Genomic DNA, 25,639 nt, shown 5'->3' with positions numbered 1-25,639 from the left:
CAAATGTTGCAGCTTTTCCTGACACTGGCACCGTCAGGACTTTTTTTTTTTAATGGATCTAATACAAGGACACATTTTTTTTCTTCTTCTTCCTCTTTTGTTAGCTTTTCTCTCGGGAAAACCGGCCTCTCTCTCTCTCTCTCGTCCATCTCCGGCTCTCTCTCAGTCTTCGCTTGCAGAAGGCGAGCTAAGCCGCTTGGGACGGCCCAAGAGTCCGTGCTGACGTAAACCTTTCAAGGAAGGCTTTTTTTTTTCTAATTCACTGTGCGTGTGTGTAAAGGAATTGATATGGCAGGCTTTCAGGACCCGAAGTTTGAGGAGTGTATCTGTGTGTGTGTGTGTAAGATTGGTGCAGTGCTCATACAAGAGATGACTGATTTAGTTCAAGGATATTTTTCCGGCTGATAATCCACCGCACAATCATGTTTAATACATCGTTTTAACCTCACGAAGGTATGCACACACACCACCATGACGCACTTTCTCTCTGAAGGCCTTACACACTTTCAGCCTGTAAAACATAGTGATAAACTGGCACTTACAACGACTGCCAATTTGGCAAATGGAAGTGAAGTATTACAAAAACAGTTTGCGTGTCTTTTTTATTTTACTGCCATGAGATGAGTTGACTTGTGGAAAGTATATAATATATTAGCCAACCTAAATTGATCATGGATCATGATGACGCAAACCATTCTCACTCCTGACTCGTCAAATACCGACTGCCGTTTGGTCAGCGCCCCCTCGGCATCAGAAACCAATGCACGGAGGCACCCTTTAGAGACAGTATATGTGATGAACCGGGCTTTCAACTAACTCTGCGTTATTTGACGGTCGGAGCAAATGATGTAGTATTAATAGCATGAGAGACTTTCAAAATCACTGGTCGTGACTTATTGTCACGTCAGTCTTCAGTCCCTTGAGTCACGTGAGTCGCTAGTCGGTGAAGTTAACGTCAACCACGACTGTTTCCAAACCCTAACTAAGTGGTTGTGTTGCCTAAACCTAACATCCCGTGAAAATAGAAGTTGATTTTTTGAAAGGACACTATGCATGTAAGGAGCATATATTGACACGTTGTCCCTGGTGGGTCCAAAAGAGGGGTACCTCGTGCGTCGGTCTCCGATGCCGAGGGCCACTGACCAAGCAGATTTATGACACAACTTCAATACTTGGATCAAGTATTATGGTTTATTGAGTGGCATAACCTTGTAGCTTATGTGATACAGATTTTTAGGGATATGGAGCATTTGAAGATGCTCCAAGAAATGACATCACAATAAGCAAAAAAATACCAATGTAGGCACTGGAGGACCATTTTCTATTGCAGAGTTCAAAGGGTTAAAGCCATTTTCAATAGAAGGATTTATTTATATTATATTTAAATGTTTTTCTTTCCCTTACAAAACTCTTGATTTGTCTTTGACCTTGACTATAAAATGCATTTATTCCAAAGTGTCGCAACATGGAAATGAAATAATGGCGACAAACACAAACGTCCCTTTTTAAGGGAGCAGCTATGCAACCTTATAACGCTTCAGCTGAACCACTTTTGTTAATATGTTTGCCTCCTCCGAGATCAATTGTATTTACCATGTTTGTCCTTCAGGGGCAGGCTCTAATACTGCATTTATGTTATTTCAATGAGCGAACATGTTCGCAGCTATTTTTTCCCCCTGACTGCCAAAGGAAATGGTCTGTGAAAACTAATCCGTCAATTATTGCGAGCTTTGATCCGTCTCCGTCTCTTCCCCCCTCTCTCTCTCTCTCTCTCCGTCCCGTGCTTCAAATTGTATCACTCCAGTGTGCACACATCTCTCTCTGCCTTGAGCTCGAGTCGAATCAGCCGGAGAGCTATTGACACAGCAAAGCTGAATTCAACACGAGGAGGAGCGCATCGACAAACACATTAGACACGAGAAGTTAAAACAAAATACAATGAAACCGTGGTGTGCAGATTACGTTCTCCCTCAAACAGACCCAGTGTGGGGAAGAGCTTATAAAAGCTTATAGATTTTTTATAGGTGGTATTAGCGAGCTTAGGCCGTGAGGGGAACCGAGTCAATGGCGTGGAAGATCAGAAAGCAGGTCATGTGAGTTCAGTTTAATCTTCGGCGCCCGCATTGATCAAACAGTTCGAGGGAGAAGCCTTTCAAACCGGAGGGTTTCGTAGTCGAAGACATGTTGATGTAGAAGAGATGTTTGCATAATCCTGAATGGGAATGAGCGGATTGTCGTCACAATGATGCAGAGGTTAATTAGGAAATGATAGCTCCTCGTCTTCTCACATCAGCACAACTTGGACATGAACAGGTTCATGATAGTTTTGGTCGTAAATCTCCGTAGTGCAGCCGGCCTTTTATAAAAGGTCCCTTCATAAACCAAAAAATCGTTATAAAATGCTTGCAAGCTGTTTTTGAGTGGAAAAGATCGAGCTGATAGTAAAAGTGAGCAGAAAATAATGGAGAGAAAATTGTGGGAATAGCCAGAGATCAAAGCAGATAGAGATGAATCAGAAAGAAGGTGCTTTAAAAGATAAAAGGAGTTCATGCTCTCTTCCATCCCATGATACTTCCCTGTGAGCTGTTTTTCTCAAATATGGTGAAATCAGTGCTTTTTTTCATTGACACAGTTTGGCCACGAGTGGATATATATATGTCAGTTATGTCTCATCATCAGAGGCGACTAACAACGCTGCTGCACGCTCCACCTCCTCGCCAATAACGCCCATTGATTAAATTCAAATGAGCTGCGCTCTTCTTAAATGCCGTTGTCAAGAAAAGGACGACTCAGCAGGTTTGGAGTATCGGAGATTATGCCGTCTTTATTCATCCATGTCAAAGTGGGATGCACATATTTGAAACTGCAGCAGGAAGATGATGCATAACTGACGATCGCTGGTTGGGAAATTTTAACATATCGCCCAACCCTACTTGACATAAAGACTGGAGAAAAAAAAGGAAAGTAGAAATTTCCTGACAGCTTTGCTCTATTAACACTGGACCTGGGTACAGCCAGATGTATTCAGTTTATTTCACAACAATGACCCGTTCGCTGTACTAAAGAAATCAATAATTTGACACAAAAACGATCCGCCAGAGTCCGACAGAACTGCGCCCATAGCAACGGTCTGTTATACATAGCAACGGTCTGCTATAAAAAATAACAGAGCGTAGAATGCCGTGATTGACCGTGATCAGAATCGAGTATTCAACAAAGCTGTGTAATAAAAAATGTCAGTTCATGAGGTTTAGAGGTGCTGGCACTGTAGGTGCATTTTATTACCTTTGGATAGAGCAAGGCCAGCTGTTTCCCTCTGTTTCCAGATGTTATGCTAAGCTAATCTACTGGCTCTATAGCTCCATATTTAGCACACATTATGTGACAGTGGTATCGATCATCTTGCAAGAATGTGACTAAGCACATGTTGAACTCTCTTTTACTCATGCCAGGTTGCCAACATTGTGAATTCACAGACTTTATTACATTTTTGCTGTACATTTTCAGCAGGTAAATACAATTACAGCATGCAACACAATTGATTAGTCCATTAACCTAGATGTTTTTATACCTCGTCCTGCAGAATATACCGGACGGCCTTTATTATCTGCATGAACAAGTGGCTCTGCTGTTTCCAAACGCTCGCACTAATCTGTGTCCCCTCAGAGGCCGTCTGTGTTCTCGACCTATTAAAAAGTGCCACAGCGGTGTCATGGTCATTAAGGCGAACACAATTAGAGGAGCCATTAACAATGGGAATTAATTTGCTGTCATACCCTCCTCCTTGTGCTGTATACTATTGTTGCTGTCAAATAGCCCCCAACCTCCTTTTTCAGGCTCGTTCTCTCCGTTTCTTTACAAAAAAGAGACCTTTAGGATCCACCTTTAGAGTCGTTTTTTTAAGGACTTTGTGTATCATGTGATAGACTATTGTACTTCACAGCCGAAAGGAACAGATTTAAGTGAGGTGAACCAGAAGTCACACTCTTGAAGGAGGAGAACGGGAAGACATACGTGTCTCCTTGTTGTCTCTGTCCTCTCCGAGGGGACACCAGAGCAGAAGGAGATGAGGGCAGGTAGATGGCCTACAGGGCAGGAGGATCAAAAGGCAACATATAGGGGTGATAAGGGATGGAGCTGTGGTTGCTTCTGGGATTATAGAGCCTTGCTTTCTCATCTGTACGTCCCACCTCTCTACTCTCCGTCCCTCTCCATGTCCCGTGTCCAGGGATAAGGACATGGCATATGGAGAGCGGCTGCTCTTTTTTACTGGCTACATCTTCTGACAGCAAGAGTAATTGAGCAAATAGCTCTCTTGCACCGTGCCCGTAGGACCCTGGAGTAGCAGGGGGGATGAGGAGTGATGGAAAATCAGTGTAAAAGGGACAGAAGGAGAGGGGGGGGAAGGGGATGATACCGAAGGACGAGATGGACGAAGCCGGAAAATCAGGAATGTGAAGAACGCGAGGTCCAGGTTGAAAGAGAGGACATATGGAACTGATGGAGGGAGGAAAGTGAATGCACTCGTGGCTTTCTCACATGCACATTAAACTTTGATATCCTTGCTCTTTCCTCGCTACGTTGAAGTATCACCCACACTTGTGACTATCTGCAGTACGTTCCAGTAGAATAGAGGGATGTCTTTAAGAAAATGCTTTGAAGCAGCCACACTTTGCTTCTGCTAAAATGTGAGGAAAATCTCAACGTTGTGTGTCGGATAAAACTTTTAAGTAAAGTATTCTATACTTTTTGCTGGTAGGGAAGAAACAATTCATCAACTATATTTATCTTGATTCACTGCTTAAGTTATTTATCAAGCAAAAATGCCGACTGGTTCCAGCTCCCTTAATGTGAAGATTTGCTGCTTTTCATTGTCATATATCATAGTAAACTGAATATATTTGTGGGCTGGTGGTCGGACAAACACATTTTTCAATTTATTCTAACGTTTCACAGACTAAACGATTAATCAATGAATCCCTGAAAGTAATAAGCAGCCCTACTGCTTCATAAAAAATTTTGTTTTCTTTCCTTGATTCAAGGGAATAAACTTTCCAGAAGCAATTTCTTTTGGAATCACCACCACGTCTCTTTCTCTGCTGTCCGTCATCATCATTTTACTTGTATCCTGACTTGTATTCATATGCTACAATGACCTGAGTGTGTTGCATTTGATGACCAACATTGGCAGCTGTGACTTGAGAATGAGCACTCTGATGTTGGTCCAACTTTGGCCTGATTGTTCAAATTCATCTGGCTGTATAGGTCCAGTGTTAGTGGGACTGCTGTCAATCCGGCAACTAAGCTGCCAAAGGCTAAAATCCAGGCAGCCATTGTCTTCTGATTGCTAGGCCAATGATTTTATGCCACTAGGGTAATCCTCAAAGTCTTCCTATAAATAAACACTGCAGCAAACATTTGTGTAAACATGGACTCGACAGAAGCAGACATCGCAGGCTGCAGTTGTGAAACTATTTTTTGGGTCAATAATCAGAAAAGAAGTTGTTTTCTAGGAGAGGGAGCTGAGGTAAGAAGGACAGCCATGTGGCTGAGTAGACAATCTGGCAAAAGGGAGAATGCTGACTGTGGAGCAGAATATATACTGGGGCTGATGACGAATGGGAAGCAGGTGTGGTGGGAGGAGACTGGTCAGGTGATGAGCTAGAATGGGAAACACACTGAGGACACCTGGTGGGCAGGTGAGGAATGACAGAATGTAGAATGACTGGAAAAAAACAATGATGGGTATAGTTTCAACTGTACATATTCCTGCTCTAATTCATTCCAAGGGATGGAATTGACCTAGAAAATTAGACTCGCACATGTAGGACTAAAATCCAGAAGAAAGATCTAAACTTTTAGTACATTATGACATCCTTATGATCTTTTCTATTTATTCTGTTTCTACTCTTCTTCACGCAGCAACCAAACGGTGCTCCACCAGTTCTGCTGCCCGGCCCCGGAGGCCCCTGAAGGGGAGACCTCTACTGCCTGTGTCCCCAGGTAAGACCACTGCATCCTTGCAACATCTGCACAAATACTTTTTTTTCTACTTATTTACTTTGAACAATTTTTTTTTTTTTTTTTTATAAATTTGAATTGCAGCCACTTATCATGCATCCCGTTAGTAGCGGTGCTGCAGTAGCTACTTTAGGCAACACAACTACCCCAGCAGGGTTCTCTAAGTTGAAGTGGTTGTAAATGCTTCAGGTTTATGAATTTTATTCCCCTCCAGGATCACAATGAGCCAATCAGCTTGGGTTTTGGGTCTCGTTGAGGCCGTGAGATAATTTTTTCCGAGTGAATGTAAGTCGTGCTGGATTTGTATTTGAGTTTTAGTGCTTGTCAGACTATCAACACAGTGGTAATATCCATTTCCTGGACAATGCTCAAGTCCTTGGTTGAGCTGAAAATTGAATAATTGGAAATACATTACATTGAGTTTAGCGAGCAAAGCAGGACGATTACGCTGTTATCTGTTTATGTCAGATTGGCACATGGCTGTCAGCGATAGAGCTGCTGATGCTGCCAGTTGGAAATCCAACTGTGTACACATGCATATATGAACTCCAAAAAGTCTTTCAATAGAAGTTTTTAAAAGCAGTTTGATGGGATAATTTGCACCCTCTGTCCTTAAAGGAATATGAAAAACAGACCAACTAATAATTAAGTCGTTGTAATACCGCTACCTCTGAGGGGGTATTTAGTGTTGAATGGGCAGTGTGGGAAATATAGAATTAGATAAGCAAGTACAAAACAAAATAATCATCACCTTTGACAAGGTATTATCTTGCTCCTTTTGAGGCAGAATTGAAAGCACAAAAATTTTGTGTTTTTTCCTCCTGCTTTTATTTAACGAAGTGCACTTTGGAGTTTGACGGAAAATTACGGCATTCATCTAGCGTCGGCGGCAATTAAGCCATCCGCCCGAAAATGTGGACTGCTCGTTTCACACAGGACTGTTTTGCTGCATTGTATGAGCACGGCAGAAAAATAGCAGATAAGCAAACACATATTGATGGCAAACAGTGCCAGATAAAATCAGTCGCATGGATATACTGAAGGACAGATAGACGTAGGAGAGCGCTGAACGCTTATTATTGGCTTTGTTTGACACTTTATAGAGCAGCAAAAAAAGCCATTTATCAGCTCAGACTTTGACTGACTCAAAACCCAAGTCTCTTACAGTATCTGTTGTCACAACAAGCATCACTTCATGCCTCTATTAAACACATTGGAGATTCCAAGAGGCAGCGGTTACAACTGAGTGACTTTCATAAAATCAAAGCTGGAGGGGAAATTTGAAAGGTAGGAAAAAAAAGGGGACAAGAATCGATCTTAGCTCGGCAGCTTGAACTTTGCTCGATAGAAGTGCTTTTATGATTGCTTTGTGCTTAGGGACCATTAGCAAAAGGTATAAACCATGTGCACAACAGAAGGTCTTTTTCCGAACTTGTCAATCCCTCCGACTCCTCTGAAGCAAACCACTTCAAAGCAGGACTCTCTGGGGCCGAGACAGAAAGCAGCTTGTGGTTTTGTCTTTTTTCGTTGTTGTTGTTCTTGTTGCGTCTTATCTCTTTTTGAAAGCTGTATTCTGTTGTCGTTGATTTCTGTATTTCCGCATTGTTGTCAGTGATTTGTTGTTCATTTACTCACGTGGCATCACATCACATCACGGCGACATAACTCCACATGGCACCCACGCCTCATTGCATCCATCACCACTCATGTTCACTTCATTCGGGCTTGTCTCTCCACTGTGGTCACGTTAAGTTCGAAAGAGTCATGTATGAATATTACCAAAAGTGTAAACTATGCAAATGTAAAAAAGTACCATAATGCATTGATGTGTGTGAACTGTAGGGTCTTTATCATGCTGGGAAACTGGTGAGCCTCCTTGTTGACACATGTAATGCATCTGTGTTCATGTGAAAAAAAGAAAGTTCTTATCATGTTGCATGCTTTGGCTTGGCAGTGATCAGAACATATAGCTCCCTGTCTATCTGTGTGTGTGCCTGTGTTAATGTACGTGTGTTTGCCAGTGTGTCACTACGGTAACACACGACATACGTTAGATAATTTACATACTCCAGGAAAACACACAACACTGTGCACACCACCAGATCAGCAGGGAAATCCATAATGATAGACTGACCAAAGAGTCACTTAAACACGCTAATATTAATGGATTTTGTCAATTCTATTTTGATTTGTCTTACTTGTATTTGGGGGATAATTATGCTCAGTTTCCATAATGCTTGTAAACAGGAAGTATAATGTCACCATGGATTCAGGAAGTTGTATTGTGGCTTACAACTTTTTTATTAGCCTATATTTGTTCACATTTTGGCAAATTTTGTTTAAAAGTATGTCGAATTAGCTATTAGCAGTTCCTGTTTGCAATGTACCCATGGATGTACAGACAACTATCACTGGATTACTTTGACACTGAAGAAAACTTTGATGATTCTCAGGCAAGTTCTGCAAGTTATAAGTTTACTATGATTTCTAAGTGGATTTATGGACATTTTTGGATGGACATCAGAGATATTAATATCCTCAAACCCCCAAGATCAGCAGGGAAATCCATAAATACAGACTGACCAAAGAGTTACATCACTTAAACCCTCTGAAACTGCTTTTTTCACATATCTGTTAATAAATGGATAGGGGAGAATGTCAGTGTTCCTCAAATATAAATGAAAACATGCTAATATTAATAGATTTTGTCATTCCTATTTTTATTTCTCTATTTGGGGTATAATCATGCTCTAAAATACTCTACTTTGTGGAACTACAGTTTCCATAATGCTTTGGGGATGTAAACAGGAAGTAGAATGTCACCATGGATTCAGTGAGTTTTTTTTTTTAGCCTATATTTGTTCACATTTTGGCAAATTATAGTTAAAAGTATGCCGCTATTAGCTATTAGCAGTTCCTGTTTGCAATGTACCCATGGATGTACAGACAACTATCACTGGATTACTTTGACACTGAAGAAAACTTTAAAACATGATGATTCTCAGGCAAGTTCTGCAGCTATAAGGAGCACCTTTTTTTCCTATGAATTTGAAGCGGATTTATGGACATTTATTCGCAATGAACATCAGAGACGATGATATCCTCAGAAAGTGTAAGTTACTCTGAATCAAAAAATGTGTGTATTGTGTGTGTGTGTTTAGATTTGATTGAGTTATAACTGCTAGAAAAGAAGTGGCGCAAACTGCCGGTTTGTGCGCAAATTACTTGCAAAAATCGACAAAAGCCTCTTGTAAAAATAAACGTGACTGAATTCTGTCATCTTGCATGATTTAGGGGATCCACTCGCCACCAAACAAGGCCTGATTAACATATAAAAAGGGCAACTCATTGCCTCTTTGTGCACGGCCTCCACTTCAGGATGTAATGAAACCTTATTTCCCACACTGAACCTGACAGACAAAGTGCAATCATTGATATTTCATTTGTGCCGCTCCTTCTACTGAGAGTAATTCAAGCCTCTCTGAGTCAGAGGGGTCAGCGCAGAAAAGGGCACCGGCGTGCAATCCTACAAGAACTCATTGTACTAATTTGAAGCCACACTTGCTCTTGGTTTTATGTGCTGTCTGCACCTGGGGAGCTTTATCCGATCAGTTAGGTAGGCGGCAAACAAGCAGGTAATAACACAGTGTATGTGGGATCATTCAAATGAGGAGAAAGGAGGAAGTTGTGAACTGAAGAGAGAATTGAGGATCTCACTGTCACATATAATGAGGACCCAGCGGAGGTTGGAAGCTCACCCTGACAGTCTTGGTCACTCTTGCCAGGCTTTAAGGAGGCACCAGAGGGTTTAGGGACTGCAGGGGATTTCCATTCAGGGTCACAGAGTCAGATCTATAATCACTCATGGAAGGGGCTGATTGTGCGGGATGGCCACAGCCTTTCAATTAGTAGTGTGAGCCATCTTCTGCTGCAGTGTGCTAAAATAGCACGCAGGAGTTTTGTTGTTACTTTTACAGTTCCATGGGGGACCTTAGGTTTAACTTTCTGCTTTGCAGCAAAACTGAGAAGTGCTGTGGTCAACACACACAGGGCCCAAGAAACCCAATAAACGGATTATTAGAATATTCTAGCATGGAGAATGGCACAGACGAACTATAAATAATGACACTCAGGAAGATGATGCCTGGTGGACAAGCCGCAGGTAGAATTGTTGCTGTTTTAAATAGCTGCTGTGTGCTTTTGAGTCTACTACGCACTACATACCCAATATGTGTGCTATCGTTCGACATACTTTTGTTGCTAATAAACAGTAGTATGTGCGTCGTCACTTCCTGAAAGCCTCTTGGAGACGTGTAACCATGGTAACCCATGCCAACCTCATGTGACCAAACGATGATTTGTGAGAATCAAAGTCTGAACTAAAACAGATATTACGCCTAGCAATGTAAAATCTTACAATTAAATTGAAGTATTATTGACGTTACAGAGCTGTCCGTCAACGTCTGTTGTGAACGTTATCGTCACCACCGCATTGCATTGTGGGATATTTATGCTGCCGTAGTGTCCAGCATTTGCATACTGTAATATTTCACCAGAAATACTATGCAATTCGCGTACTATTGGTTTAAGACTGTTTTAGCGTACTAAACAGCATGTTAGTATGGAATTTCAGATGCAACCAAAGCCTCTCCAGTCTTAATAGGGTGAAGAGGAGTACAAAGGTTGAACTGTATGAGTATTTAAATCTATAAGATTCACACACTCATTCATGAAATCTCTGAATTTGACTGCCAGAGTTTCCAAGTAACAAACGAGGAAAACATTGCAAGAAACAGTATCTACTGGCTCTTGATAACACTTACGACGCACAAATTTATCTTCACAGTTTGATGCCACTGTGTGAAGTGTTTGGGATAACATCCAAATCATTTCTCAAGTGTTGCAGCAAAACTGTTGCTGTTATGAACTCCCACTTTAGATTTCTTTTTTTGCAAATTGTGTTGTTCTATCAACAAAAACTGATGTGAACAGTCTGTGTAAACTAGTGAACAGTGTGAGGTGGAGCTTCTTCCAGCAGAGCAGTAAGAGTGCTGCTGTGCTTTCTCAGCTATCTCGTCCAGTAAAGTAGCCAATAAACTGATGGCCAGGGTTGGTTAGAGTTGTCTTACAAGGTCTCTGGTGCAATATCTGGCTCTGATAGAGCACGATGCAGCAGAATTGCCCCAGACAAAGGGCACATTACTGCCTTATGGATGGAAAAATATTGGTGGTACTAACTTTTCAAGATCCAGGTAAATCCAGGTAAAAGGCATTATTTATTTATTTCTGATCTAAAGCAGTCACAAAAGAGGAGATGCAGACAGAGACGTTGCAACTGGTAAATGCAAATCAATATCAGAGGTGACCCTTTTGCTTTGTGCTAGTTTGGATACCGAACTACCATTAGATGAATAGTGTAATATGATGAAATAACAAGTCTGGTCTTGGTGAAAGTGGTATTTTTCCATGGTTCAGGTGGTTCAGACCTGCAGTTCTGGACGGGAAATTAAGGAAAGTGCTTCCAATTTGCAACCCTAATGCAAACTCTCATTTTTTATGTAATTTCCTGCAAGTAATCAAATACAACTAGTCTGACAATAATGTAATATGAGGCCTAGTCTACTTGTACATAGGGTACTTTTGTAAGCGTAGGTTTTCCTATGCGTTTTGGCTATTCGTCCACACCCAAATTTATAAAAAAGCTCTGCATTGACGTGTATACAGAGTAAACAGAGTTTGCGGCTTGTAACGTCAGACTGTGCTCTTTTATCTCCTTTGTGAGGCATCACTAATGAGGTGACATGTTTTGCAACGGAGGCTTAGATCCATCCATGAGTGGCAAAGGTGGCCAAATAACCGGCTAACATGACTTTCCACATGTTTGCACATTAATGTACAGTTACTCCTCCTTTATATTGAGGAACAGAGGTGTCAGGATGCACTATGCGGAGGTCACCGCCTATAGGCCTGTGTGGACTATAGGCCTGAGTGTGTGAGTAAATTATAAGCCAGTTCCATGAGGTGCTTCATATGTACAAACAAATAAATACACTAAAACAACCACAACAGATACCTTATGAATAAGAGCACATTTCTGGAATAGCATTCCAGACACAGAACAATGTCTTTAATCAAAGACGTTTCTGTCTCAAGTACCAATATGTATTGTAATATATCCCAATTTGCATAAAACAACAACAACAATTAAGTTTTCATGCTTGCAATTTCAATTTAGCTTACAGCTTGAACTTTTTTTAACAGAAAAACGGACCCAAACACAGAAAGTCTGCTGTGTTTACATGCTTCCATGGTACTTCACAAATTAAATTAAAAGTAAATAGTTCAATTAAGTAACAATTTCCCTTCATGGCTGAGTCAGCCACACAATGATGGAGTTGACAGGATAGTAAACACACTCGTTTGGTCACAGAGTTAAATATAAACTGACCAGTCAAGCCTTTGGCAGGAGACAGCACATATTTTTGGCGTGATACTCGAGCCCGTCGGCGATTCAGCTGCCAAACCGACTGCTTTCCCCCACCAGCTCGCCGTGTGCAACACAAAGACAGACATCTTGCTCACCATCTAAAACCCTCTTTTAAATTAGTCCTCCCGCTGTGCTCCTGACAAATGACTTGCACACACCAACACCTTAATGAGGTATGCTATGCTAATTATCTCACACAATCTGCCATAATGATTTTTTTACCTTGTCAGAGAGGAAATTAGTTCATGAGCTTCCTCTACTTTTCTTTTTGTCGGGGAATCTTAATGAACACATGACAATCAAATTTATGCAGTGTATTTCTGGAGTAATGGATTGGAAAAACCAGTCATCTAAAAGTTAAAAGTAGGATTTGTGGGTACATTTTTAACCTTCAGTGTAGTTAAAGTTTACAACCTGTGTTTTATGATAGGCTATAAAGAAAGCAGAGGAAAGGCAGGATTACACGCTGCATCTGGTGAAGCATATGACTTTAGAGAAGGACAACACATTTGGGTCGTCGCCAGATCCGATTTAGGAGGCTTGTGTCATAATTTCAAAACGTCCTTGATCGTATACACGAGTAAAACGGCCGACGTCATAAGTGTTTGAGATGAAGCCGACACCTTGAGAGATCACAGCGGGGAGAGTGATGGCGTTTTCTGCAGGAAATTAATTCACCTCTGGTCGTGACAAGAGTAGACAGCTGTGTCGTCTCGCCAAGACACCTTTTTCTCTAATTAATCACTGGAATTAATAATAAACTGCGCTAATTAGTGGAGTCGTGCTGTCTGCCAGATAGAACGGTGACGTGGGATGAATAAGGACGCAGCTGGAGATGCTTTGTCACTTTGGGTAGACAAATAGAGGTTCTGTCTGTTGGCGGAGGGAACTACAGGAACCATGATGCATTGAGGATGACGAAGGAGCTGATGGGATGATTGATCCGTTCTGTTGGAGGACGTTCAGGGGCATGATGGGAAAGTGTGCCTGAGGCTTTTTTTTAGTCATATAGCACTTCCCATACACAGCTACACACACACACCCAACTTAAAATGCAAGGTCACGTCTGCTTTTGTCCTCACACCGGCAGACACCCAGCATTAGTCTCACCTGTGCATCCATCCCCAAATTAAATTTCACACGTGCGCTATCCTCGATCGCAGTTCGCCCAAATTCACCTCTTCACCCCATAATTTAATATTTGTCCTCATCTCCCTCTGTCTCTCTCTGTGCTGCATGCCGCCTCAGCTGGAGAAAGTGACCTTGTCGGCTTTGCTGTTCTGTTGTCATGGGAACAGAGGGCACGGCGGGAAGATAACGGCATCACATCCACAGATGTTAGGAGTCAGGCACGTCTGAGCGTAATGTGCACATGTATGAATTTGTTTTGTCCTATATTTTTTTTGTGAAAATCGCAGCCTCATGTTTTATTTTTTCTGTTGTCATCTTCCTATTGGCTCAGAGGGGTTTGTCTCTTAGCCAATCAGAGGGAGCACTCGTGTGTCATTCTCCTCAGGGGCCCGTCCATTCAGCTGTTGTTCTAGCTTATTCCTCTTTAAACACATCCTCTGGGGTTTGAGTAGCCTAAATTCACCCGAAAATTGAAATCAGCACTCAGCAGCATTGTGAATGAATGAAAGCAGCTTTAAAGAGTGTGAGTGCTTGGAGTAATTTCTAATTAAAGTGATGCTCCGACTAATTTATTTTCACCCTAAGGCGTGCTTTATGCAAGACACTTAACCACGAAACAGTGATACCATATCTGCTCATGCTCAGTCGCATGATCATAGACGTCATTCACTGGTTTTGATGCATGTAGGCCCTGATTAGGCAGATACAGAAAGTAGACCACCTACTGCCGCATTCCTGCACAGCGTCACGTCAGCCCTGTCTTCAGCAGAACAGTGGTACGGCGGTGGAGCGTCAAATGTTCAGATCTGAGAGCTTCTCCTCCTCTCCTCTCTCCGTTCTGCAGCTTATCTCAGCATTGTGAAGCGAGCGCAGGGTTTTATTACAGAGGAGATTTAATAAAAGCACAACATTTTGATGACTTTGCTGCAGCATCTCTTGCGTGTCTCAGAATCAGCAGTCTTTTAAGTTTCAGCCTCTGTATCAACGTCAGGGTCTGGTACTTAGATCTTCTTTGACACACACATACGGCTTTTAAAGGCGGTTGATAGTAATGTAGTGTAATAGGATTTTTTAAAGGGGCACTGCACTGATTTTACATGTCAAAGTGAGCTTGCTACTCTGTCTGTGAAAACAGTTGTTTAATATCTTCTGTGGCTCTGGAGGAGCTTTGTTAGTCAAGAAAATAACCCCTAATGATGTCATAATCATCAGGGTTAGAAAAAAACCCCATTATAGTGAGTTGTATCATGGGAAATGTAGGATCTAGTGTTTTTAAGCTTAAACCATCTAATGGATTAAAGCCAGGATCAGACAATAACCTCAGGGTCTAAGAAGTGAAGCCAATGCAGAAGTGCCTTAAACTTGCATTCTTTCTAATAGCCAGCAGGGGGCGACTCCTCCGGTTGCTAAAAGAAGTCTGATTGTATAGAAGTCTATGAGAAAATGAGCCTACTTCTCACTTGATTTATTACCTCAGTAAACATTGTAAACATGAGTTTATGGTCTCAATCGCTATAGTTTCAAGTCTTCTTCAATCCAGCATGATGTTCATTTAGTAAACTATTATCCCATTTAAAGTCAAATAGACCATAAAGCAGGGTATGCTGTAGGGCGTGGCTACCTTGTGATTGACAGGCCGCTACTACGGCGTTGTCTGGTCTGGGAGTTGTCCGTGTTTACGTCTTTTTGTCAGTTCATGAAATAATTTCTATCCTTTTGGTTGCCTAAAAATGTCTTGTTCAGAGTTTGGTTGAACTTAGCTCCACCCTCTCGTGTCACTTCTGGTTGCAAAAGAAACCAAGATGGCGACGGCCAAAATGCCGAACTAGAAGCTTCAAAACGGCAGTCCACAAACCAATGGGTGACATCAAGGTGACTATACGTCCACTTCTAATATATATATCTCAGCATCGGTTGCTTAAAAAAAGTCTTTATGAAAGTGCCAATTGCTGGTGTACTACTATTATATTTCATACTATTTGTAATTCTGATAGTACAAGTTGGTAATATTGCTGTTATAAATCCTATATTTTAAAGTAAGTATAGCACAAGGATTTAATGACAATAATAATAATAATAATAAACTTTAGTTATATAGCACATTTCCAAAACAAGGTTTACAAGGTGGTTTACAGGCTAAAAACGACAAACAACAGAATCATGAAAGTGTTAGTCGTAAAACAATTAGAGCAATAGCACCATCAATAAAACAATAACAATAAAACAATAAGACATAAAACATAGTCATAAAACATAACAATTCAAATTAAAACAATAAAACGAATGGTGTGGGAAGGTGAGATAGATTATAAAAGTGTGTTTTAGGAAGACTCTTATTATGAAGAGATAGACGTAACCATCCTAATCTGCTAGATTGGACAATCTTATTGATTATTGTCAATGGAATATGTAACACAGGCAGTTTTTCTGACTATGTTTGGGATTTTTGATCATTTATATCCAACACTGCACCATGTTAAACAATGGTTTTGGTCCTTTAACTGACTCACTTTACCCTGGAGGAACAGCTCCTGCCATAATACCCACTGAAATACGCTGCAGGACGTAATGACAAAATCATAAATACAGCACATTTTGATTTTCTGCAGAGGCAGGCAGAGAAAAAGAAACATTAAATGCTTGATGTGTGCAGTTTTTCAGACTCTTTTTTTTAAGGTGGTTTCTGATCATTTTTTATCCTCTACTGCACCATGTTAAACAATGGTTTTGGTCATTGGGACTTACTTGTCCCTGGAGGCACAGCCATGAAATATATCGCAGGAAACCTTACTATGCAGTACCTAATAGCCACTCTGTGCAAGCAGAGTCACGGCAAGAAATAAAACAATAAATGCACATTTTTCCGTAATGTTCCCCGTTTTTCAGCGAGAAATGAGGTGATCATTACGAGCTGCAGTTCTTTTCTGATTATGGCTCTCTTTGTTCTCAGCTTGAATACAGATCTTTTGATTTGCCGGCGGCTCAGATGAATGTCCCGGCTACAACCGGCTTGTGTGATTTCAGATAATGAAGATTTTGAGCACAGTGTATAATATATAGGCTTGCTGACCTACAATAAGCACCCTTCTTTAGTATAAATGCTCTCTCTTTCCCCCTCCATTGTTCCTTTCTCTCTTCTTTAATGGTCTGCTCTTATTAGTCTCCATCATCTCAGGGGGTCCCAGAATACCCATAGTCCCATTCTGCAGGCCAGTCAATAGCTCAACATCCTGCCTGACTGTGCTGCGATAAAGTGTCCCCCGTGTGTCGGCGAGTGTTTGCGAGAGAGAGTGTGAGCCAAGAAAAAAAAGAGCATAATGTCCTGGGATGAGTGTGTTTCACTTCTTTGTGTGTATAAATCGCCTGCAACTCCACAAATGGACAAAATAATCTGGACAGCAGGGGGTGCTAATGAGAGACAGAAGTCCAGGAAGTCAGAGACATCTGTCTGTCCACATGCTGGCTGCACATTTTGTCCTGACCTTTCCGCTTTCTTGGCCGTCAGCCCATATTTTCATCCTCTGTCCTCATCTAGTCACTGTATAGAAGTCAATGACTGCAGTTTTAAAACGTGAGTCCAGTGACCATCCCTTTTTCACCCACATCCTGTCAGCCAGTGCCAACGTGTTACAGCACGCCTCATTGTGGAGAGAAAACTATAGAGCCAAATGCCCTAAAACAGGCATCTGGTGCAGTCAGCTGGCCTAGCCATCAGCTCCAGAGGTAGCAGAGAGGCCAGAGAGTGAGCTGTAAATCTCCCGCGGGTTCAAATGGAGGGAAGAATTAACAATCTGCTTCATTCTGCAGAGCACGGGAGGTATAACGGAAGAGGTACTAAGAGCTTGAAAATGTGAGACTCCGGTTGACCTTTTAAATACAAATTATGCACAGCTTTATCAGGTGTGTGAATCACTTTATTCTGGAGTGCTGTTATCTTTTGGGGTTTCAGAATTTTCAATCAGTTAATTGGTTAGCGGAGGTGGTAAGTACTCTCACCCCCCCTCAATTTGCAAATGTTTCTTTCAAATGCTGAATCTGAATCACAGAAAATGAGGTCTCTCCCACACGAACAATAGTAAACAGGCAGTGACACACTGGAGAACTTTTAAGCTAGTCCCTATGGAGGATGGGTTTTTCATTAAAATGTTCCAGTTCCTGGGTCAGTGGCGTCTTTCTGAATAATAATGTGTGAGTTCATGTCCCTTTCAATAAAATAGCACATGGCTTCAGTAAAGGGAGGTGTTAGGGTCTAATCATAGACTGTGTATAAAGATGGACGACATGTCAGCTCCCAAAAAGTGAAGCCAAAACCTCTTGATCGCCCCCTGGTGGCTGGCTGCAGTATAGGTCATAAATCCCGCCCCCTCCATGTTAGCAGATGGGTCAAACTAAAAATTCAAAGTCGAATACATTTTTCCTAAAAATGGTTTCTGTCATTTGAGGTAGTTCTTATCACGCTGATGTGTTCAAGTGTTAAGTTAAGTTTGGTTTTAATTAGTTACTTGATGCTATAAAAAGGGGGTGAGATGTTATGATTGACAGCTGCGAGTCTCTCTCGCTGACAAGCTGCGGCCGCGCTCGGCTCGCGATTGGTTCGGGCGGGTGACCTCGATACCGCGGCTTCACCGCCCGATCACTACTGTGCAGACTGGCTCCAAATGATGTCAAAATTGCAAGATTTGCAGCTTCCGTATCCGCGATATTTTGGCTTCACTTCTGTATAGTGGGAGGAAGTGGAGACAAGTCGGCCATCTTTATATACAGTTTATGGGTCCAATTGGAAGTAGCATTAGCTGCTTATGCTGACATTATTTGCATTGTATTGACTGCTCCTTTTGTTAACTTTACTGTCAACAGACACAATTTTCAGATTTGTGGTTGTGTTTCAATGTCACCGAATATCTGACTTTTGTCTGTTTTACGTGTCGGTTTGTTTTTACATCAGTACTTCCCCCCCGACATTCGGATGTGCTGCTCTAATTAATTACTTCGAAGCAAAAATATGTGATCGATGAACCAATCATTATCAATCGTAACGTTAATTCTGTGAGTATGTTTTAATGACAGGCCAAAATAATCTGTTGTCTGGTTTGTGTGCTCTCTGCAAGTCCTTGTTTTTATCAAGCGGTAACCTCCGGTGAAGAAAGATGAAGCCAACGCAGAAGTGCCAAAAACTGCAGTTCCTCAAATGGCCACTTGAGGCTGGCTCTAAAAGTGAGTCAATCTCCATAGACCCCCTCATGTTAAAATGACCAACTTTACAGCAGAAATAAACATGTTTACAGCCTGGTACAAATTACGGTTTTAGTCTCTATAGCTAATTTCCTCGTTCATGACAACTGCAATGCACCCGTTTCAATTACATTAAGACTTAAAGTTATGCATAGAAAAAAAACTTGATTGGGACATCCTTATTAATGAGCATAATAATATAAAAATGTTATACTTTTCTTTGAGTTTATCTCAAGCGAGGTTGGGTGCCTCCACTTTAAAATGCTGCAAAAAAAACTCTGGGGTTGCATATTTAAAAAAAATATAGAGTTCATAACAGATTTCCAGCTGTTATGTCAAACCTTTGATGGCTGAATCTCAGAGCTCCGCTCAAACACATCCATGATTGTGTATTGCCTTCGCGCAGCTAGGTGCCATATTTGAACATCTGGGTTTTGCTGTTGTTGCCAGATCATCCTTGTGTGTTTAACGTAATCCACGCCACGAGCGAGCAACATAAAAATAAATAACTGCAGGAGCGTGAGAGGGCGAGAGCTTCACATACAGAGACAGGTATTAACAGAGAAGAAAGGGGGGAATGTGTTGCATGTATCCTGCCTCTCCTCCCAGGTAGCGATCTAACGGGTACAGGTTGTTCCCTGCTGTTCCCTGTGAAGGGACATTAGGTGTCCCGGGCGTGGGTGACACTGTCAGGTTCAGCGTACATCACCGGGTAGAGTCCTTGTCCTGACAGCTCGCCGACAGCCTCACGACGGTAGATCAACAAGGAAGTGAGTGGAGAGGAGGAGGCAGAGGAGAACACGAAAAACTGCTGACAAGGCGACCTGGCGCTGCTGTCGCCTCGCTCACTTTAATGAGAGACGAGGAGGCGAGTGAGGGGGAGTGAAGGGAGCACGGTTGAGGTTTAGATTGGAGGGGGAGATTTAATGATGTAGGAGCTTGTTTCCATTTGGTAAAAAGATGGAAAGTGCTATCTTCCTTAAGTATAATATCTTTTCTCAGTGCGGTCAAGAAGGTTATAAGAAGAAGATGTATCGACTAAAAAAAAAATGTGTTTCCTCATTTCGCTAGACGACTGAATGCTGATGAAAGGGAATCTTTCAGAGAGCATCCCTTTTTTTCTCTGTCATGCATTTTGTGCACAGTGTGCAGCCCGTTACCATGACTTCAAGTGTGTGTGTGTGAGTCATCTTTGCAGTGTGTATGTCAGGCTGTGTCATTCCCTGTCAGCTCAAGCCTTGTTTTGAAGAGGTGATGGCTGGTCAAAATGAGTTACTTGTTAAAGACAGACCCAGCGGTTGCCAGTTCGAAAAAATACTTTTATGTCGAACAGAAAACATGCAGAAACCTTCAGAGATGAAGATGCCTTAAGGAACTTGGAACAAAAAGAAAGAGTGTCAGTGACTCATTCAAAGTTAATGCAGCGTCTCTACGCAGAACTTCGTTTTGACCTTATGATGTAAAAGACATTGTTGGTGAAGTCAGAACAGGTGTCCTTCTCTTTTTGATTCCACTCCTTCACCCCATTTGGTAACCATAAAACGCACCATTAGGTTGCTTCTACAGTAGCCTACTAAGCCCATTTTTGAGGTAGACATGCTCTGACATTGCCATCCAGACTGGTCGTCTCTCTAACGGCCCGCATCACCTCCAGAGAGGACCAAAGTCAGGGAAAAGATTAAACGTGAAGGCGTGGATGACGCTCTCGCTCTGGAAGAAAAACCTTTCACATTTCACTGAGATGTAATTGAATTTTCTGCCACTCTTATCGGCGCGCTGATGGGATAGCATCTCGCCACTTTCTAGTGGAGAGTCAATGGAAACACAACGCTGGCCACCTCCTGGCTTAACTTTATTTTTTTTGCCATAGACTGAACACAGTGAAACATTATTTTTGCTACCCTTGCCTTGAAAGCAATTTCACCGATGAGGGGAGACTGATTTGGAGTATATGAGTGTGTGTGTGTGTGTGTGTGTGTGTGTGAGAGAACGGTGACAGATAATAGAGGACGTGCCAAAGGGTGAATAGTGAGCGCGATGCCAGACCGATGCCTCTTCTGCCTCGGCTCCGTCGTCACAATAAACAACCTCCTCTCGCGATTTTTTCTTTTGTGGCGCCAAGCGTTTGGTGACAAATAAACCCTGCGGGAAGGGAAATAAATAGCTTCACACTGTAAGTCTGTGCACATAATGTGGAGACTCTTGTCTTCTCCAGACAAATCGACAGCATTACTTGGCCTGTGTGCTAAAGCAGGAAGTAGTGTGATGTTGTTAAAGCACAGCAACATAAAAAGGGTGCTGGGCATAATGATATTACAGACCAGGGTTTGTCTCTTGTTAGTATATATGGAACTAAACAACCTCCGAGCCTCCTTAAATTACTGCAAAGCTCTATTTGTATAGACTTAGAATAAGGGTTTGTTGTATGATGAATTTGTTTCATAATAAGCTTACTTTAATCTCATTTTACTTTGACAAAACAAAAAAAGAACATGATAAATTGAATGACTCCTGGTGACTAGAGATGATTATATGATGTTCCAGGCTATCGCTATGACTCTGTATTCATAAGTAGACTGTCTTGTCTGTGGTGTAATACAGTGAATAACTTGTAGTGTATTTATCAGATATGTGTGCATGTTTGTCTCATATCCCCCTGTATTATTATTTGACAAGCCCTGAGTTCCTGCTGTGTTTGGCTGCATTAGGTATCCGGCTATGCTGTGCTGAGTCGGTGTGTGTGTGTGTGTGTGTGTGCGTGTGTTTACGGGCGTCAAGGCCCACTCTGGCGTAATACAGTGAAGAGCTTACACTGTGTTTTATCAGATGCCAAATGTGCTGTCTTGTCCCGTTATGCTCTTTTCAAACACGGATCAAACAGTTCATTCTGCATGTACAGGATAGCTTTCACCCTGACAGGGTTACGTATACGTCCTTTACTGACAGAGAAGTGTGTGTGTGTGTGTGTGTTCTTGTACATCTATCTATGTGAGGACCAGTCTGAGATTTGCACTTTGTGAGGACTTTTTTGGAAAGTGAGGACATTTTGGCCAGTTCTCACTTCTTCAAAGGCCTATTAGAGGGTTCAGACCATAGACTGTATATAAGAAGTGGACGTAGTCACTGTGGCCTCACCCATTGGTTTGTGGCCTATGGTTTTGAAGCCTCAAATTTGTCATTTTGGCTGTCGACATCTTGTTTTTTTGCAACCAGAAGTGACACGAGAGGGTGGAGCTAAGTACAACCGAACGCTGAATAAGACATTTTAGGCGGCCAAAATGTTCAATCACAAGGTAGCCATTGTTGCAATTGAGACCATAAACTCATGTTTACAATGTTTACTGAGGTAATAAATCAAGTGATAAGTAGGATCATTTTCTCATAGACTTCTACACAATCAGACTTATTTTTGCAACCAGAGGTGTTGCCCCCTGCTGGCTATTAGAAAGAATGCAAGTTTAAGGCACTTCAGCATTGGCTCCACTTCTCAGACCTACAGGTTGTTTTCTGGGTCAGACTTGGTTTGAAGGTTCAGGTTAGAATTAGGTTTAGGTTAACCTGCATTAAGTTGTGATGGTTAAAATAAGGGGCTAGGGAATGCATTATGTCAATGACTGTCCTCACAAACATAGAAGTACTGGGATGTGTGTGTGTAAGTGTTTGTGTGAGTGATCATCAGCAGGCTTTTAAGGTTGCTGAAGGTGAATTGCAGTGTAAGGAAGTGGATTGATGTTTCCCATATCTGCTGGCATCACATCACAATACTGCAGAGTGCAGTATAAATGCTTTAAACTATATCAGATTTTTTTACTATGAATATCACTGCGCAGCATTTGTTTCATGAAGGATTGCACTTCAGTTTATATCACAAATATCGCAAACACATTTATTTTCTATATCCATAAATATAGCAAGAGAGCAAGAGTAATCCTCATGAGAAATGTAGTGTCAGCAGCCACTACCAAAATGAATGCCGTATATCCAATAAATGTAATGTGTAGTGACTGTGTAGTAATTATAAACAGGACAACAAATCCACCTGCAAAACAGTAATAGAGCAGACAATTCAATCAAGAGAATTCTAATTATTGTGTGTCAGTGTTTCAGTAAAAGATAATGGGATCGCCATAAGTTTAGTCAGGACCTTATCTTTATGACAAATTGTACATTTGTTTCTTGCTTGTGTCTTACATTTACATAATTTTTCACTGGTTGTCTCTTCAAATGTGCTAGAATCCATATCCTGCAGATCTACCATTTCCATATCTCATCCTGCCTTCCATCATTTCTATCTAAATCATTTTGGAGATATGGTATATTTCCATTCCCTCCACTTCTCTGTCCTGTGTTTGTTTTCGATATAATCTCTTAGACAATCAGTTTCTGATTGATCCTCTCAGAACTCATCTTTATTGTCCTGCATACAGCAAAGTCATTCCTCAATGCCCGGGGAGTTTCTCACTTGCAGCAATTTGTTCTTGTGTTAATATTTCGGCTGTCGCCGCCGCCACCACCACACTGAGCAGTTTCATTTTCATTTTCCATGACATGTCTGTGAGCCTTTCTGTTCCATTTGTGAATCTGTCTTTTCTGCTACCGAGACGGCTTCATCCTCCCACCGTCCCATTCAGAAATATCACAGTGGATATTCTTAAGTAACTTCGAGCTCCCGACGTAAATTTGACTGCCTCTGATTCCCCTGGATGGTCTGACAACTCCATCTGCCGTTTGTAGAATCTGTCTATGGGTATTTATTTTCTGTCAACCAGGCCATCTAATGTACCCAATACATCTCCTTGTCCACCTGCCTCCTTTCTCTTTGTTCACTGTTTATCTGTTGACAATGGCATTTTCCATCATTGCCATGTTGTTGGACTTTTTTCTTCTTTATTTGAACTGACGTACGCTGATTTAGCCATTTGCTAAGCCCCATCACCGTTAGCTAATGTTTCTACACCCGTCAAGCCTACTGTTCTTGCATGGTACATATGCAGTTTACAATGATAATAGTGATTTACCAATCAAAAATTGAAATGTTGAAATGATAGGTCTTCAATTTCACATAGAAGTAAACAAAAGCAGGCTTCTCACTTCTAACCAACAACCATGGATTTTGGTGGCTTAAATGACAATTCCAGCTAGGAGATTTTATCAGCTGTAGCTAGCTAGTGTAAGCTGATGTCATGCACTATAGACGGTACATAAAAAGTGGTTGTAGTAACCGTGACGTCACCCATTGGTTTGTGAACTACGGTTCTGAAACCTCAAGTTTGACATTTTTGCCGTCGCCATCTTGGTTTTTTGCAACCAGAAATGACACGAGAGGGTGGAGCTAAGTACAACCGAACGCTGAATAAGATATTTTTTAGGCGACCAAAATGTTACAATTAACCTGTCAATCTCAAGGTAGCCACACCCTAAAGCATGTTGTGGCCTATGGACCATAATTTACTGAATGAACATCACGCTGTATTGAAGAAGACTTGAAACTAGTGACTGAGAACATAAACTCATGTTTACAATGTTTATTAAGGTAATAAATCAAGTGAGAAGTAGGCTCATTTTCTCATAGACTTCTATACAATCACACTTCTTTTTGCAACCAGAGGAGTCACCCCCTGCTGGCTGTTAGAAAAAATGCAAGTTTTTAAGGCACTTCAGCATTGGCTTCACTTTTCAGAACCGAAGGTTGGCGTCTGCCCCAGTATAGTCTCAGCATGTGCCATAATCCAATTTGACAATCGTTCTAGCAAATGATCAATTGAAGTGGGACTTCACCTTTTTTTTATCATGAAACACCCTCTTACTCTAAACTTTTACAGCTAGCTGTCAAGTCTGAAAAAGATTTTGGGTTTAGCCTTTAATTCCACTAATATTACTCAGGCTCAGTGGCTTACATAAACACCTTAATCAGAATAAACTAGCTAATTCCAAGAGAAATGTCATTACATTTGAAAGTGTAATATCTATCCGTGCATGTTCGCCCACATGACATAAAGTAGCTCCCGGGAGACAGATCATGGTGGGTGGCTCGTCTTCTCTTATTTAATAAGTGCATGAGTAAGAAGTGAACTCATAATAGTTCAGAGTTCAATCTTTGGTCTTGTGGAGGGAGTTGCTTTTGACAGAAATTGCCTTACTGAAAACGGACTGTGGGACATGCGAACCCCATAGATGATTTATATCATCATTCAAGATTTGTATGGGATTCACATTCAGATTTCATTTATTCGGAACTGTCTCATGTTCCTGCTCCTCCTCTTCCTCCATATCCTCCTCATCTGTGTCGTTGCTCTCCATTGTGTGTGTATATTACAACATGTTGGCGATGTTTACCCATTAATCGTCATTTTTTTCTCCCAAATTTACAGTTACGCCGTCATTTCACAGCAGTGACTTTTTCAACTCTTTTGTTTCACTTTCGCATCTCTATTCCGACCTTCCTGAGCACGCAGCCAGCGTTTAACTGGGGTGACAACCTGCACTTTGATCATAACCACGGTGCAGTGAATTACAATGTACTGGTTGAATCATCTGATACTCGTGATGTTGTATCGCTATTCCTCAATATCTCTCTCTCTGCCTCTTCAGACCCACTGAGAAGTCTCCTTAATAATTACAGTTTGTTAGCTTCTCCTCCTTTTGAGTCAATAACTTTATAACTGCAATAAGAACTACAGCAAGTTGCTGTAGAGCAGTCGAATCAATACATCCATACACCGACTGTGTGCCCTGTGGTTTTGTTTAATATCTTTTGAATACTTTTAA

General features: G+C 41.5%; 1 protein-coding gene across 4 annotated transcripts in view; it reads left to right on the top strand.

Annotated features, from left to right (window-relative positions):
* The window catches only part of iqsec3a (IQ motif and Sec7 domain ArfGEF 3a), a 102,594-nt gene that overhangs the window by 16,474 nt on the left and 60,481 nt on the right, over window positions 1-25,639 (top strand). For all 4 annotated transcript variants that reach the window (XM_037759957.1, XM_037759960.1, XM_037759962.1 and 1 more), the window contains exon 2: window positions 5,923-6,003. In XM_037759957.1, coding sequence (XP_037615885.1) covers window positions 5,923-6,003 — 81 coding nt within the window. The remainder of the gene's footprint in view (window positions 1-5,922; window positions 6,004-25,639) is intronic.

The sequence above is a fragment of the Sebastes umbrosus genome, chromosome 23 (genome assembly GCF_015220745.1).
Source record: "Sebastes umbrosus isolate fSebUmb1 chromosome 23, fSebUmb1.pri, whole genome shotgun sequence".
In the NCBI taxonomy this organism is placed as follows: Eukaryota; Metazoa; Chordata; class Actinopteri; order Perciformes; family Sebastidae; genus Sebastes; species Sebastes umbrosus.
This window is presented reverse-complemented; position numbering and strand designations above follow the sequence as displayed.